The 15,675-nt window shown below is 46.5% G+C and overlaps 1 protein-coding gene across 1 annotated transcript in view; it reads left to right on the plus strand.

Moving 5' to 3' along the window:
- The window catches only part of LOC311235524 (kelch-like protein 10), a gene marked incomplete at both ends in the record, with an annotated part of 131,213 nt that overhangs the window by 57,725 nt on the left and 57,813 nt on the right, over positions 1-15,675 (plus strand). Inside the window, 2 exons of the mRNA XM_084322992.1 lie at positions 586-1,072; positions 1,394-1,575. Of these exons, the coding sequence (XP_084179118.1) occupies positions 586-1,072; positions 1,394-1,575 (669 nt within the window). The remainder of the gene's footprint in view (positions 1-585; positions 1,073-1,393; positions 1,576-15,675) is intronic.

The following is a 15,675-nucleotide window of genomic DNA, read 5'->3' on the forward strand; positions in this document are numbered from 1 at the left end:
TATTTTAATTAAAAATATATTGTTATTTTTTGTTTCAGTTTGAATTCAGTTAAAATGTTCAGTTTCAGTTAAATTCAGTTATTCTTTTTAATAGAATGGATCATTAAAATCAAAGGGTATTGCACATAAATAGGCACTTCTATCAACCGGTTTTAATAAACAGAAACAGTAGCATGTGCATCTTTTAGATCAATTAGGCTATGAAAATTAGGCTGCCTCTAAATATAAAAAGGAATGAAATAAGAATGGTTTGCTTAAAAAAGAAAAAAATATTATTATTATAATATTTTTTTTGATTTTCTGACATGAAAATCGAATGTAGATATGGGATAGAATATTCGGTCCCATCCCTATACTGTACGTCTACTGTAAAAAGATACTATACTGTACGTCTACTGTAAAAAGATACTATACTGTACGTCTACTGTAAAAAGATACTATACTGCACTTCTACTGTAAAAAGATACTATACTGTACTTCTACTGTGAAAATATATTATACTTCTACTGTGCTAAGACCCTATACTTCTACAGTGAAAATATATTACTACACAGGACAGAATGTTGCTTACTGTTTACTCATCAGAACCCTCTTCACTCGCTGGAGCGACTCAGAGAAACCAGTCTACACTATCCCTGGGGTGTCCACGGCTATGATGCAGCTCATCATAGAGTACGCCTACACACGCGTTGTGCCGGTGACAGCAGAGAACGTGGAAGAGCTTCTGGTGGCTGCAGACCAGCTTCTCGTCACTGGCATAATAGGAGCGTGCTGTGACTTCCTAGAAGGCCAGCTGTCTCTGGAAAATTGTGTCGGCATCTGGAGGTTCGCGGACATCTACTGCTGCCCTGACCTGAGGCGCAAGGCCCATCTCTTCATCGTGTGTCACTTTGAGGAGATGCTGCGTGTCTCACAGGAGTTTGTGGAGCTGTCTCTGCAGCAATTGGTGGACATCATCGAGAGGGATGATCTAAACGTGAAGAACGAGGAGACGGTGTTCGAGGCCATCCTCCATTGGATCGACCACTCCTGTGAGGAGCGTAAAACACACATCCCTTTGCTGCTGCCCAAGGTAACTAATTGTATTACTGTGCATTGCATTAAAACAACACTAGGTTCCCTAGTACAGTGGTTCCCAAACATTTGGGTCCAAACTGTTCCCTAGCAACAGAATTCCAGTGAAACCGTCTACAACCGCTGTTGTACCCACTGTCTGCTTGTGTCTTCCTAGGTTCGCATGGGATTAATGAGGCCTGACTACTTCAGGAACAACGTCCTGAATAACCCTGTGGTGAGGGACAGCCACGACTGCAGGCCCGTCATCCTCAGCGTCCTGAAACCCCCTGGCTCTGACAGGCTCCCAAACCCCCTGACCCGCCCACGCCTGCCCCAGGAGGTCCTATTGGTCATCGGAGGCATTAGTGGTGGCAGCCTGACCAATGACATGGAGGCTTACGATATCCGAGCCGGTGGATGGATGGACGTGAGCATTGAGGCGGAGAGTTCCCGGGCCTACCATGACAGCGCTTATCTCCACGGTCTGGTCTACTGCGTCGGCGGCAAAAACGGCATAGAGTATTTGAGCAGTGTGCGCAGGTTCAACCCCGTCACTCGTAGCTGGCTGCAGGCGGCTCCCATGCACTCACGCCGCTGTTACGTCAGCGTGGTCGCGTTGGACGGCTGTATCTATGCCATTGGAGGGTTCGACGGACACGTGCGACTGAACACCACCGAGCACTATGAGCCTGAAACCAACCAGTGGACAGTGATTTCACCCATGCTGGAGCGCAGGAGCGACGCCGGCGCCGCAGCCCTCCACGGCAAGGTGGGTAGAACTGAGGATCACACGTGTGGTAGATGAACCCAAGGAACGTTCACATTAAAAACTAAGCGATTGGTATCATTCAGAATCAGAAATCATAAATATCTTTATTGCCAAGTAAGCTTGCACATACAAGGAATTTGTCTTGGTCCTTTGGTGCATCAACATTAACAGACAATTAAAGTAGAATGAAATAAAATGGAATATATAAACTAAATTAGAATATTCTTTCTTATTACAGGTTTACATCTGTGGTGGCTTCAACGGGGCGGAGTGTCTGCTCACAGCTGAGTGCTACAGCCCAGACACCAACCAGTGGACTCTGATCGCCCCCATGAGCAGCAGGCGTCAAGGAGTGGGAGTCGCTGCGTACGGAGGTCAAGTCTATGTGGTAGGTGCACATGGAGACAAATGCTTTATACTAGATATTTTTATAGATATGTATCATTTGACTTGCAATGCTGCTGTGATGCCCTCATTTCCCTAAGTGGATTAATAGCGTGTCTGCCTGCCTGTCTACCTGAGACACACACTAAAACATTCCTCTCATGTGTCCTGTCCTCAGGTTGGAGGGTTGAACAGAGACAACCACCTGGAATCCCTGGATTGCGCGGAGGCCTACAGCCCCTTGACTGACTCCTGGCGCGCCCTACCCACCATGCTCACCCCCCGCAGCCACTTTGGCATCGGGGTGTTGGACGACCTGCTCTTCGTGGTCGGAGGCTTCAATGGTTTCAATCGCTTCAACACCACCTCCAACGTGGAGCGCTATGACCAGAGCAGCGACAGGTGGACTATAGCCGTGGACATGAAGATCCAGCGCGGTGCCCTAAGCTGCTGCATAATGCATAGCCTGCCTAATATGAGCCAGTACGCCACTCCCCGTGGTGCCCTGCAATGACCCCTGGAGGAGGAGGAGGAGGAGGAGGAGGAGGAGGAGGAGGAGGAGGAGGAGGCGGCACCGGGGGGATCCATCTAAGAACCGTAAACATTTATTAGACCAGTCCAAAAGAAATCCTAATAAATGAATAAATTACTATCAGCCTATCAGCCAAAGGTGGTGACGTTTCTTTCTTCTAGTAATTCCGACAATATCTGTTTTTGGTTTGTGTAATGCACATAATGCGTGCGTGCGTGCGTATGTGCGTGCGTGCGTGCGTGTGTGTGTGGTGATATCAGCCGTAACATTGAAGTGTTTTGCCATGACTACCTACTTTGGACCTTCCCTGGTGTGCCAGTAGAATCAAATTAGAACGACAAGGTTTCAGCGTCTGTGTTTTTGTCCGTAATGAAAGAAAAACACATTACAGATGAATCGGATTACGGCGATTTGAACGGCTGCCGCATCCAGACACAGGTCTTTCCTCGAATGGAGAGATAGTTCATTCCAGCTGGCTGTCGAGTCTTGACCAGATAATTGGTTCATCGTCCTTGTTTTTCCAGCGAAGGGCCGCTGATGACGTTCCTGGACTTTTGGAAAACCCGGTCCGCCAAGGGCAGCCAAATATTCCATGTCGATCCTCCAGATCACAACATACTGTCATAGGCGGCCTTAGCTATGTTTCACCCGTTTCAATCCAAATGGGCCCCGCCCGCTAGCAGGGCCCCCCCCGAATTGACAAAGCAAACACACCCTGGATTGACAAAGCAAATCATGCGCACTGTGCCAATGTGATAAATGATGCGCGATAGAAAGGTTAAAGGCACATCACAGTTTAGCTGAGGTGAGTTTGGCACAGTGGCTATGGTAGATTACCGTCTGATGCGCACATTAGACTAAAACATGATATTTTTATTGGCTTCCTATTGTGATTCTGGGTGAGGTAGAATATAATTCATAAACCTCCTAATTTGCTGTTTAATTTGATATATGACACGTCACTGTAGCATTATGCTGTAGGATTTTAGGGCTGAAGAATAAGCAGTAAATGTATCTCAGACTCTCTCTCTCTCTCTCTCTCTCTCTCTCTCTCTCTCTCTCATTTTCACCCCACAATTTGAGAATCACCACCTAGTACACAGGAACTAATGTACTGTATATGACCCGCTACATTCTCACTAGACCCTATATGCTCAAATGATTGGCTTACACTGGAGGTCCCCCATGTACAGACCCAATTTGGAAAATCAGCCTTTCATTATAGTGCCCCTACTACATGGAACTCTCTTCAGCTCTCGCTGAGGATGAAACTACCTATAACGGAGGGGAAGTTTAGAGGTTTACTTGCAGGCCTGCCTGCAACAGTCTGTAACTGTTTTTGATATTGTACTTATTTTATGCCTATTCTTAAATCTGCATCTTCTTCTTTCGTGTAACGTCAGAGGTCCAACTCCGTATCTTTTATTGTCTTTTATACCTATTCTTATGTCTGAAATGTATGCAATTTTTATTTTGTCAATTTGTGTGCTCATTTTATGCTCATTTTATACTAATTGCTGCTGTGCACTCTGGACTGCGGTCCGTGTGAAGAGTACTATATAGATAGTTATTAATATTTATTATTGTTATATTGTAGAAATGTGTGCATTGAAATGTCTGTAAAGTCTCGACAACGTTGAAAATGAGGGTGACCTCAATTGTAATCTGGAGAATAAATAAAGGTTGATGATGAACATGTACACTACTTTACACCTGGGCCTCCTGGCCGTCCCACGCTCAAGACTCAAACTCAGAGGTGACCGTGCTTTCCTGTTACAGCCCCTAGACTATGGAATAGACTTCCCTCTTCCATCAGACTCGCCCCATCCGTCGATTCTTTCAAACATACTTCTTTTCACTAGAGTTTGATTCTTCTTAATGGGTTTTGTGCTGCTTCTATATAGTGTATATGTCTCTTCTATGTACTGATCCTTGGATCCCCATGCTCTACGATTATTTTAATGTGTTATTCGTTTTTAATGCCTTGTACAGCACTTTGGTCAACTCTGTTGTCTTTAAACATGCTTTATAAATAAAGTGAATTTGACTTGAAGGGTCAACATGCTGGAGGGGGTTGTTAAAATAAGATGAGGGCCCCATATTTGATGTTGAAACGGGCCCCCTGAACCTTGGGGCCGCCTATGCATACTGTATTACCCTAGCATTGCTATCAACACCGGCCACACTGTGTGTGTGTGTGTGTGTGTGTGTGTGTGTGTGTGTGTGTGTGTGTGTGTGTGTGTGTGTGTGTGTGTGTGTGTGTGTGTGTGTGTGTGTGTGTGTGTGTGTGTGTGTGTGTGTGTGTGTGTGTGTGTGTGTGTGTGTGTGTGTGTGTGTGTGTGTGTGTGTGTGTGTGTGTGTGTGTGTGGCCGTGTGTGTGGCCGTGTGTGTGTGTGTGGCCGTGTGGCCGTGTGTGTGTGGCCGTGTGGCCGTGTGGAGGCCATTTTATATGGGTATTTAATATATATTGTTCTTTCTTTGTCATGTAACCCTGATGAAGGCATGTGGCCAAAACACGTTGGTTTTAATTGTGTGAATAAAGAGCATTATTTTTAGAACACCCATCAGCCTCCAAAAGTTGCTGAATGTTTCTCCCTAACAACAGGGATCTACTGGACACTTGTAGTCCTTGTGTTTTGCAAACGCGTTCCTCTGGTGAAGTAAAAAGCTGATTTCCTGTCGCTGTGTGAGAAGAAGTCCCTCGGGAACCTGGGATTCCACAGACTGGGTGTCGTTGAGCCGATGTTTTGGCCTCAACACACACAGCTTCGGTGCCAACTCTCCTACACGCCGCTGTGAATGGGATCACAGTTCTGTGATGCAAACGTGGCACCGGGCGCTGCCCTCAGCCCCTCTCCCCCACCCCTGCTTGCGTTTGCCCCCTCCCTCACTTCCTCTCCCTCTCTTAGCCAGAGCCGAGGCGGCCCCTCAGGCCAGGGCCAACTTGTGTGGCACTGAGGCTCATTCTTCCGCTTCTCTCCTCTTCTCTGCTCTCTTCTCTGCTCTTTTCTCTCCTCTCCTCTCTCCTCTCCTTAACCTGGTCTCTCTTCTGTTACACAGAATAGAGCCAACACACATTACAAATAACTTGGCACAATATCTTTAGGTCCTCAAAGGATGCCACTGTGGTTCGGGGCACAAGCACATAACAAGAAGCCTGACCAGATGGATTCTTGTGTTATGGTGTGTGATCTGAAGCCAGCTGCCATGTCAGGTTATCTTTCCTCTCCTCAACTATCAAATAAAATCATTCTACTTCTCTGCTTTTCTCTGCTTTTCTCTCCTGTCCTCTCCTCTCTTCTCTACTCTCCTCTTCTCTCATCTCTTCTGTCCTCTCCTCTCCTCCACAGTCCTCTCCTCTCATGTCCTCTCCTCTCCTGCCCTCTCCTCTTCTGTCCTCTCATCACCTCTTCTGTTCTCTCCTGTCCTCTCCTTTCCTCTCCTCTCCTCTCTTCTCCTCTCCTCTTCTCTTCTTATCTTCTCTTCTCTCCTGTCCTCTTCTCTCCTCTCCTGCCTTTTCCTCTCCTGTCCTCTCCTCTCCTGCCCTCTCATCTCCTGTCCTCTCCTCTCCTCTCATGTCCTCTCCTCTTCTCTTCTCTCCTGTCCTCTCATGTCCTCTTCCGTCTTCTCCTCACCTCCCATGTCCTCTCCTCTCCTCTCATGTCCTCTTCTGTCCTCTCCTCACCTTCCCTGTCCTCTCCTGCCCTCTCCTCTCCTGTCCTATCCTCTCATCTCTTCTCCTGTCCTCTTCTCTCCTCTCCTGCCCTCTCCTCTCCTGTCCTCTCATGTCCTCTTCTGTCCTCTCCTCACCTCACCTACCCTGTCCTCTCCTCTCATGTCCTCTTCTGTCCTCTCCTCACCTGCCCTGTCCTCTCCTGTCCTGTCCTCTCCTCTCCTCCCGTCCTCTCCTGTCCTCTCCTGCCCTCTCCTCACCTCACCTTCCCTGTCCTCTTCTGTCCTCACTTCCCCTCCCCTCTCCTCCCCTCTCCTCCCCTCCCCTCTCCTCTCCTCTCCTCTCCTCTCCTCTCCTCTCCTCTCCTCTCCTCTCCTCTCCTCTCCTCTCCTCTCCTCTCCTCTCCTCTCCTCTCCTCTCCTCTCCTCTCCTGTCCTCAATATGATCCTCGGAATCAGATTGTAAACATCAAAGAGTTAAAACCATCAAAGCCCAAACAAAAATGTCACAGGGTGAGGAAATCGACCTGGACCAGTTTCCACCGGTTCAAAAACAGTAATACAACACCACAGAGGTAAATATTTATTTGGAAATGTAATTACAGAGCAAAAAGGAGAACCAGAGGGACTTCCCTTTTTATAACCAGCTTGCCAGTGGCCAAGGTTTTGTGCTGGTTGTTGAAACGGGTCCCCTGAACCTTAGGGCCGCCTATGCTGTATTACTGTATACTGTATTACTGCATACTCTCCTCTGCGTTGGTGCTGCTGATAACAAATGTGCATGTTGATGAATTTATGACTATGTGCCATTATTACTACCAAATGTAATAATTGTGAAAGCCCCTTGAATATTGAATATTACTATAATGAAGAGCACTGCTCTGTTGTAATCCAAAATTGAACTATTTTATCACTGTTATGTTAAATACCCTGTTGTATGTCTGTTCCATTTTATAATTCTTAGACAATTTTTTACCTTGAACTATTTTTGTCATTTGTATTACTGAATGAAACTGTAAACAGAGAACCTATTGGGATACTAGGTCCTAATGTGAAACACTGTGATTTACCTTACCTTGCTCATGCTCGCTTATGCCTATATTTTTACTGTTGTGAAGCACTTTGAACTGCAACTTCTGTATGAAAAGTGCTATACAAATAAAGTATTATTATTATTATACTGTATTACTGTATACTGTATTACTGCATACTGTATTACTGTATACTGTATTACTGCATACTGTATTACCCTAGCATTGCTATAAACACCGGCCACACAGTGTGTGTGTGTGTGTGTAGGTGTGTGTGTGTGTGTGTGTGTGTGTGTGTGTGTGTGTGTGTGTGTGTGTGTGTGTGTGTGTGTGTGTGTATAAATGTGTATGTGGTACATTTACACGCGTTTGTGTCTGTATTATGTGCCGCTCGCATGCAAACCAGTTGAGATTCCACATGTACTCTGGCTACCTCAAAATACCAGAGCCCTCCCATTAAGACATTAAGGCAATAATAAACCTTGTTATTCAAGGTGGATTCAATTAGCCTAGGTTTATCACGCAACTCTGAATATATGACACTTGTTTTGTGGTTGGTTGGTTGGTTGGTTGGGTGTGTGTGTGTGTGTGTGTGTGTGTGTGTGTGTGTGTGTGTGTGTGTGTGTGTGTGTGTGTGTGTGTGTGTGTGTGTGTGTGTGTGTGTGTGTGTGTGTTGTGTGTGTGTGTGTGTGTGTGTGTGCACGTGTGTGTGTGTCGCCCTGTGGAGGCCATTTTATATGGGTATTTAAAATATATTTGTTGACAGAGTCACCTGGGGAGCAAAATAACTGGTCATGACAACGAGGTCCTCTTTAGCCTTAACTGGCGTGGTTTATTTCATATGTACATTTCCACCACGAGACCTGCTCTCCGTGAGAGCTAGAGTGAGAGAGACAGAGGGGGAGGGAACATTCCCTTATACCTGCTACCTGACGTCAGCAGGTTATAGCTGCGTCTCCTTACGCCTATAGCGCCCTCTTGTGGAACAGTTAAAGTGCAGTTATATTCAATCATATTATTACTTACATTTAACAATATTGTTCTTTCTTTGTCATGTAACCCTGATGAAGGCATGTTGCCAAAAACAATAATACAACACCACAGAGGTAAATATTTATTTGGAAATGTAATTACAGAGCAAAAAGTAGAACCAGAGGGATTTCCTTTTTTATAACCAGCTTGCTAGTGGCCAAGGAGCTCTCAGGCACCACGTAGCAATTTGGAATTTAACCATTTGTGAGCCACGCTACTCATGTACAGATAATAACACACAGTGGCTACGCTAGTTAGCAACAGGCTAAACATGCACTCAAATGCATGTGCTTACAAAGGGCATGCAATCAAAATAAATGCTCTGCTTCAATGACTCGTTGGGAGCTAACGGCTGGTGCTGCTACGGCCGTGGAGGTCTTCCTCCCCCCTAGCGGACCACCGCGGAGGCCCTGCAAGCGGACAGAGGGGTACAAGGGAACATACACTAGGAACCAAGAATACAACCTGGTCAGTCCACTTACCTACGCTAAGGGCGGTCAGGTGGCGTAGCGGAGATTGTGCTCGTCACCAATGCAAGAGGCTGCGGTCTCGACTCCCGGAGAGTCAGCATTGCCTTGGCTTGGGCTGATCGCTATACTAACTTGTTTGGCTGACAGTCTCCGGCCTCCCGGACCAACAGTAAGGGGGGGTGCGCAACAACCAGGAAGGGGGTTGGGAATTGGCATAACGACTAACAGTGGGATGGGAGAAAAATCGGAAAAAAGGAGGGGGGAAAAGATAATAAAAAAAAGATAAAACTTACCTACGCTAAAGCACAACAAACAGGGAAGGGGGTAGGAGAGATACAAACATGGGGAAGACTACTGGTGTGGGGAAAGAGACGATAAAAAGAAATGCCACTGCCCTGGGAGTGTAATACACTGGCAAACGCTGCCACAGTTGACCCAAATATGAACACATTAGCAGGGCAGAAAGCCAAAACACAGGTGTGCAACAGAAACATAAAGTGCTCTGTCTGAAAAGAGGGGTCCTTCATAGGGTTCCGTTCCGGTCACGTCTGGTCAGTCCCACAGATTCATCCCACCTGATGGAGGGAGACCAGATCAGTGGCTTGTTGTTCACAGTTTAATATCCAACCATTTGCATGCGGAAACAGAGGCCCATTTCACACAGAAATCCCGTCATAATGCCACAATGGAGAAACTCATTTTCCCTCCACTCTGACGGCTTTGGGTTGTTCACATTGAACCTAGCAAAGAACGCATAATGCCGTGCATAACTCATGATGATGAGTTAAGACAAACTTTCTCTAGGCTTTTGTAGTGGAGACATTGCTGGTTTCTCTCAATGCACAAATTTCCAAAAATGATTACTAATATTTCTGAGGGTCCAAACAAAGATATGATGGTGGTGTCCGTTTCAAAATGCCACCACTTTGGCTCCGAAAGTCCCAAAAAGCCCCTTTTTTTTGCTGAATTCTACCCGCATTTGGTAGGGGGTGGTGGTAATGTCAAACCCTGCAGTGCTTGCAAAAATGGCTTTATCCCAAAGTAGATGATGCAGTGTTACTGGTGTATGAGTCCAGGGCAGCGAGTTGATGTGCCATGAGCTTTCTTTGCGTCCTCTCACGTTGCATATTATTTTAATAAGACACAAAACATGTAGCCTATTATTATCATTATTATCATATCATGTGGTCAGCCTTTGTTGTATCCCAGTGAAAGGGTTAAGGATTTGAAAATATTTCAAAAGTTCTGCCCAAAATAAACGGCCCCTTATTGCTCCTTTAATTGGGGGGAGATGATTTGTAGAAAAACCCCAGTGGATCAGTGGATCTCTGGACACGCAGCAGTGTAGATGGGTTGAATACGGAAGACGTTGATAGATAGTAGATGAAGATGAATGATTTGATGATGAAGAATGGGATATTTACCGCCGTGAGACCTCCGTCCAGAGAAACGCTATCTGTGTGTCGTGGACTTCCACCCTGGAGTAGTCTCCCATCTATTCGCTGGACTGCCATTATAAAGCCCAGGTGTGCAGGTCATTACATCATCACCCACCTATCAGAAACGTGGAAAAAGGCATGGGTGGGTCTTCCTACAGTCAATCCCAAACCCCCACAGCTGGGCCACTTTCCAGCACTAGGTACCAAAGCCAGTGGCGGCTCCTGGATTATTCTCCAGATGGGGCGCTAGGGGGCGCTATACCAAACATGTACCACGCATTGGCCAAATAAAGTACAGTCTAATTCACAACTTGAAACATATATAAATAGAAACGTTAGAAACAAACTCGCTCCGTCTCCAAACACACGCATAGGCAGAGAGAGAGAGAGAGAGAGGGAGAGAGAGAGAAGAGAGAGAGAAGAGAGAGAGAGAGAGAGAGAGAGAGAGAGAGAGAGAGAGAGAGAGAGAGAGAGAGAGAGAGAGAGAGAGAGAGAGAGAGAGAGAGAGAGAGCGAGAGAGAGAGCGGGAGAGAGAGAGAGAGAGAGAGAGAGAGAGAGAGAGAGAGAGAGCGAGCGAGCGAGAGAGAGAGAGAGAGAGAGAGAGAGAGAGAGCGATATTGCAAATCTACCTTGTTGTTGTTGTTAAGTTGACAGCAGAGCAGGCAGCAGGGCTTGATAAAGTATATCCACTCCATTGTCCATTGTGCATGTCCCTCCACACTGCATCCATATATAGCTTATAGCCAACAAGTACTGTGTGAGATAACAACAAATAGCTGCATCTCACAACACAACAGCATAAACTCACTTTGTTTAATTGAAACGTGTGGGCTTGATAAGTGTATAATCCGCTGTTGATGATGTATATCCAGACCACTGTCCACTGTCCAGACTGCATCCGCCATATAGCTTGTTAGCTGTTAGCACCACAACAAGACAGTACTTGATTTCTTTGTCCATTCCGCGTCGAACAGACTGCAACTACCTGGCGTTCTATCGCCATGCTCTAAGACAAACTCTAACCTTAACCAACTTTGAAAGAGTGCCTAAGCTTAACCGTCGAAAGAACTTGCAGTCACGCTCTAAGACAAATAGCTGCATCTCAGTCACAACAACACACTATCTCTACCACCAACCTAGAATAAGCTAGAATTGAACATAAAGTGGATTCGGCCAATCAGAGATCGTCTCCGCGAAATGCTGCTACGGAAAAAAAAAACTGACGTCGGCCAATCAGAGAGCGTCTCCGCGAAATGCGGCTACAGAAATTCTTGACGCTGCTGCCTAGACCGCTTCAAATCGCGCCCGGATTCCAACATAATAGTCATATTTCAACGCACAACGCGTTACGCACTGATTGGCTGCGACGGATACAGCGATCAAACAGTGACGCGCACTCAGAGCGCTATTGCGTCTAGCCCGGGCCGAGAAATACAAAAAAATTAAAAAAAGTGAGTCACTTCCTGTTCAGGAAAACGAGTATTTTTATTTTATATATTAACGTTATATTGTGCATTGGAAACACAAACATACTTAAAATGAGTAAATATTATTCATTTTAAACATGTTTATATTATTTATAGGGCTATAAAACAAAAAACAAAAAAAATATTTTTCTTGTTCTTCTCTCATATAACCAGGGGCCTGAGGGGGGGCGGCGCCCGAGCGCCCCTAGTGGCGAGCCGCCACTGACCAAAGCTATGGGGAAAAACACAGGGTACAGATCAGGGTATATCCACACAGAAAAACACAGGGTAATTCCACAGATCAGGGTACATCCACACACAAAAACACAGGGTAATTCCAAATATCAGGGTACATCCACACAGAAAAACACAGCGTAATTCCATAGATCAGGGTACATCCACACAGAAAAACACAGGGTAATTCCATAGATCAGGGTACATCCACACAGAAAAACACAGCGTAATTCCATAGATCAGGATACATCCACACAGAAAAACACAGGGTAATTCCATAGATCAGGGTACATCCACACAGAAAAACACAGGGTAATTCCATAGATCATAGTACATCCACACAGAAAAACACAGCGTAATTCCATAGATCAGGGTACATCCACACAGAAAAACACAGCGTAATTCCATAGATCAGGGTACATCCACACAGAAAAACACAGTGTATTCCATAGATCAGGGTACATTCACACAGAAAAACACAGTGTAATTCCATAGATCATGGTACATCCACACAGAAAACACAGCGTAATTCCATAGATCAGGGTACATTCACACAGAAAAACAGCATTCACAGTCTTCACAAAACTCTGGGAAGTATAGAAAAAAAACATTCCTGTCAACCTGTGACACAAACTCGTCACTCCCAGCAGTCAGTCCAGGAGGATCACTTTGACCCAAGACAGTGTTCCGATAGATAAGAAGATAGATGAGGATGACCTTTGACATCCCCTCCTCCTCCGCCTCCTCCTCTTCCTCCCCTCCACTGGTAAATAGGAAAGACCTAGAAAGAGGAACATAAGGTCCATATCTACAAGAGAGAGAGAGAGAGAGAAGAGAGAGAGAGAGAGAGAGAGAGAGAGAGAGAGAGAGAGAGAGAGAGAGAGAGAGAGAGAGAGAGAGAGAGAGAGAGAGAGAGAGAGAGAGAGAGAGAGAGAGAGAGAGAGAGAGGCATGAGATTGATGATATATCGACAGTAGAGAAGAGGAAATGAAAAAGGACCTGATAGCAGGACAGGCTGGAGACAGAGACCAGACAGCACCAGAGATTCATTGTCTGATCTGGAATCAGTCTCACCACCAGCTGAGTTGAGTCTTACCATCAACAGACACTGTCTGAGAGAGAGACAAAGAGAGAGAGAGTCAGAGAGAGAGGGTAGTTACATGATTAAAATGATAATATGTGTGAAATTGTAGTTACATGATTAAAATGATAATATGTGTGAAATCGTAGTTACATGATTAAAATTATATGTGTGATATTGTACGAGAGAGAGGGAAAGAGAGAGGGAGAGAGAGAGAGAGAGAGAGAGAGAGGGGGGAGAGAGAGAGGGAGATAGAGGGAGGGAGAGAGAGGATGGAGAGAGAGAGAGAGAGAGAGAGAGAGAGAGAGAGAGAGAGAGAGAGAGAGAGAGAGAGAGAGGGGGGGAGAGAGAGAGAGAGAAGGGGGAGAGAGAGAGGGAGATAGAGGGAGAGAGAGAGAGGGACAGAGAGAGGGGGAGAGGGAGAGAGGAGAGGCCAAGAGACTACAGAGTTTTGAGTGAGACCAGGTTATTTTTTTCCTCTGAGGAAAAAAATCCCACAGACCAGAGAAAGAATGTAGGCGTGGTATGACTGTACTGAGCAAACACACACAGACACACACACACACACACTATGTAAATTACACTAAATCACACTAAAAACAACACATACACAAGTAGCACCTGGTAAACCACTCTGAATCGCACACATACAGCGACTTACAATAAACACACACTAGTGGTACAGTAGACTACATTCATCATTCAGGCAGAGCCCCGGCTAGACGCCTTCACTTCCCTTGGAGGTTCTTCAACTTGCTCTGGAAATTCTGGTGTGAATTTGTTTTATAATAGTACTGTAAATAAACTCCATCACAACAGTCGTCTCAGTACTCAGGTATTCAAAATCATGCAGTAATTTGTGTGCAAGTACTACGACATTGCGTGAACCCAAAGACACAAGGAGAGACAGCGAAGAGCAGCCTGAGACCACGTCCGTGACATTTTCCACTACGCCGCCGTCGGTGTCATGCGGTTTGGACCGGCCGACATCTAGGCCAGGGCTCTTTAGCCATTTATTTAGCCTCAAAAGGGTGTATGCGCATGCATGTGCTACGGTCTGTCTGTATGTGTGTGCACTGTGTGTATGTATTGCTTGTTTGTGTGTGTGTGTGTGTGTGTGTGTGTGTGTGTGTGTGTGTGTGTGTGTGTGTGTGTGTGTGTGTGTGTGTGTGTGTGTGCAACTGTGCAACTGTGCATGAATATGAGTGTGCGTACATGGGTGTGTGTCCAATTGCATGTGCCTGTATATGCACAACTGTACGTGCATGTGAAATGTATGTGTGCGCCTGCGTGTGTTGTAAAAGAGAAAAACAGAGGAAGAGAGAGGTGAAGGAAAGGGGGGATACAGCCTCCTATAGGCCTAGTCCCGCTCCCCTTACCTGCTGCCGGGCGCGGCACATTCTCCTCGAGGTGCACCACTGGGATGTGATGGTAGGAGAGCGCAAGACCCTCTCTGGCACCAGCTCTTCCGCAGAACCGAAGGGTTTTTCCCTCTGCGGCCACCCATCCTGCTCGCTCACCACCGCTCTTAACGGCGGGAGCAAGCAGGCGGAGAGCTTGTGCCGCAATCGTCTGCCATCAGAGAGACCACACCCGTGTCGGGGGTCTGTTTGATGGAGACGCCGGAGCTACCTTCCTCACGGGTGAGGGGCGCTCAACGGGTGGCACTACACTCAGCGCCGCATGCCACCGGGCGAGCGGAGGTTGGGAGGAGGGCGCGCTAGTGGAGCCCCAAGAAGGGCTTCTCGAGTCTTGGTGGTGATGCCATCTCGAAGAAACAGCAACAAGAAAACTATAAGCTAAATTTCCACTGTCTAAAGCACGCTTGTAGCCAACGCTTCCGAATGAAAATATTAGGGAAGGAAGAAGCACGGTCACGCCCCTCGCTTATATGCATAGGCGGAGATAGGCGTGGCCGGACAAGTGAAGGTGCATGTAGCGGAAGCTTTCAAGGTTACATAGGTAACGATGAGGTCATCCCCACAGAGCTGAACGAGATACAAGAACGAAATGTAACTGTCTCCTGTGTTGCAGCAATCAGCTGCTAATTGGAAAGCTGCCTGCCAGGGCTCAAAAGGCCCTCCCCACCCCACACACAGTCCCCTCTCTTGCTGATGGAAGACACTGTGGGACTCGGGAGCAGTGTCTTCCCCTTCCACCACAAATTACCCTTTGCTTGTATAGTGCTAGTAATAAATAAATAAATATATCATTTTGGTTTAAACTTGACCTTTGGTGTCTGTGTCCCCTTTATGTTGCTTCCCTCTGAGCAGGGTCGTAACAATCGGTCACAACCTGTTTGAGTCACTCCCCTCTGGCAGGAGGCTGCGGTCCATCAGGGCCAAAACCTCACGAACAGTTTCTTCCCCTCTGCAGTGAGCCTCATCAAAAAAGGCTTGGGACCCTCACTGACCCCCCCCACCCCCCCCCCCCCCACCCCCCCCGCTGTGTTACATTAACACTTTCAGGGCCAATGACGTAATATTACGTGTTTGCTCGCCAACCGTTG

The sequence above is a fragment of the Notolepis coatsorum genome (assembly GCF_963971535.1).
Source record: "Notolepis coatsorum genome assembly, chromosome: 10".
Lineage (NCBI taxonomy): Eukaryota > Metazoa > Chordata > Actinopteri > Aulopiformes > Paralepididae > Notolepis > Notolepis coatsorum.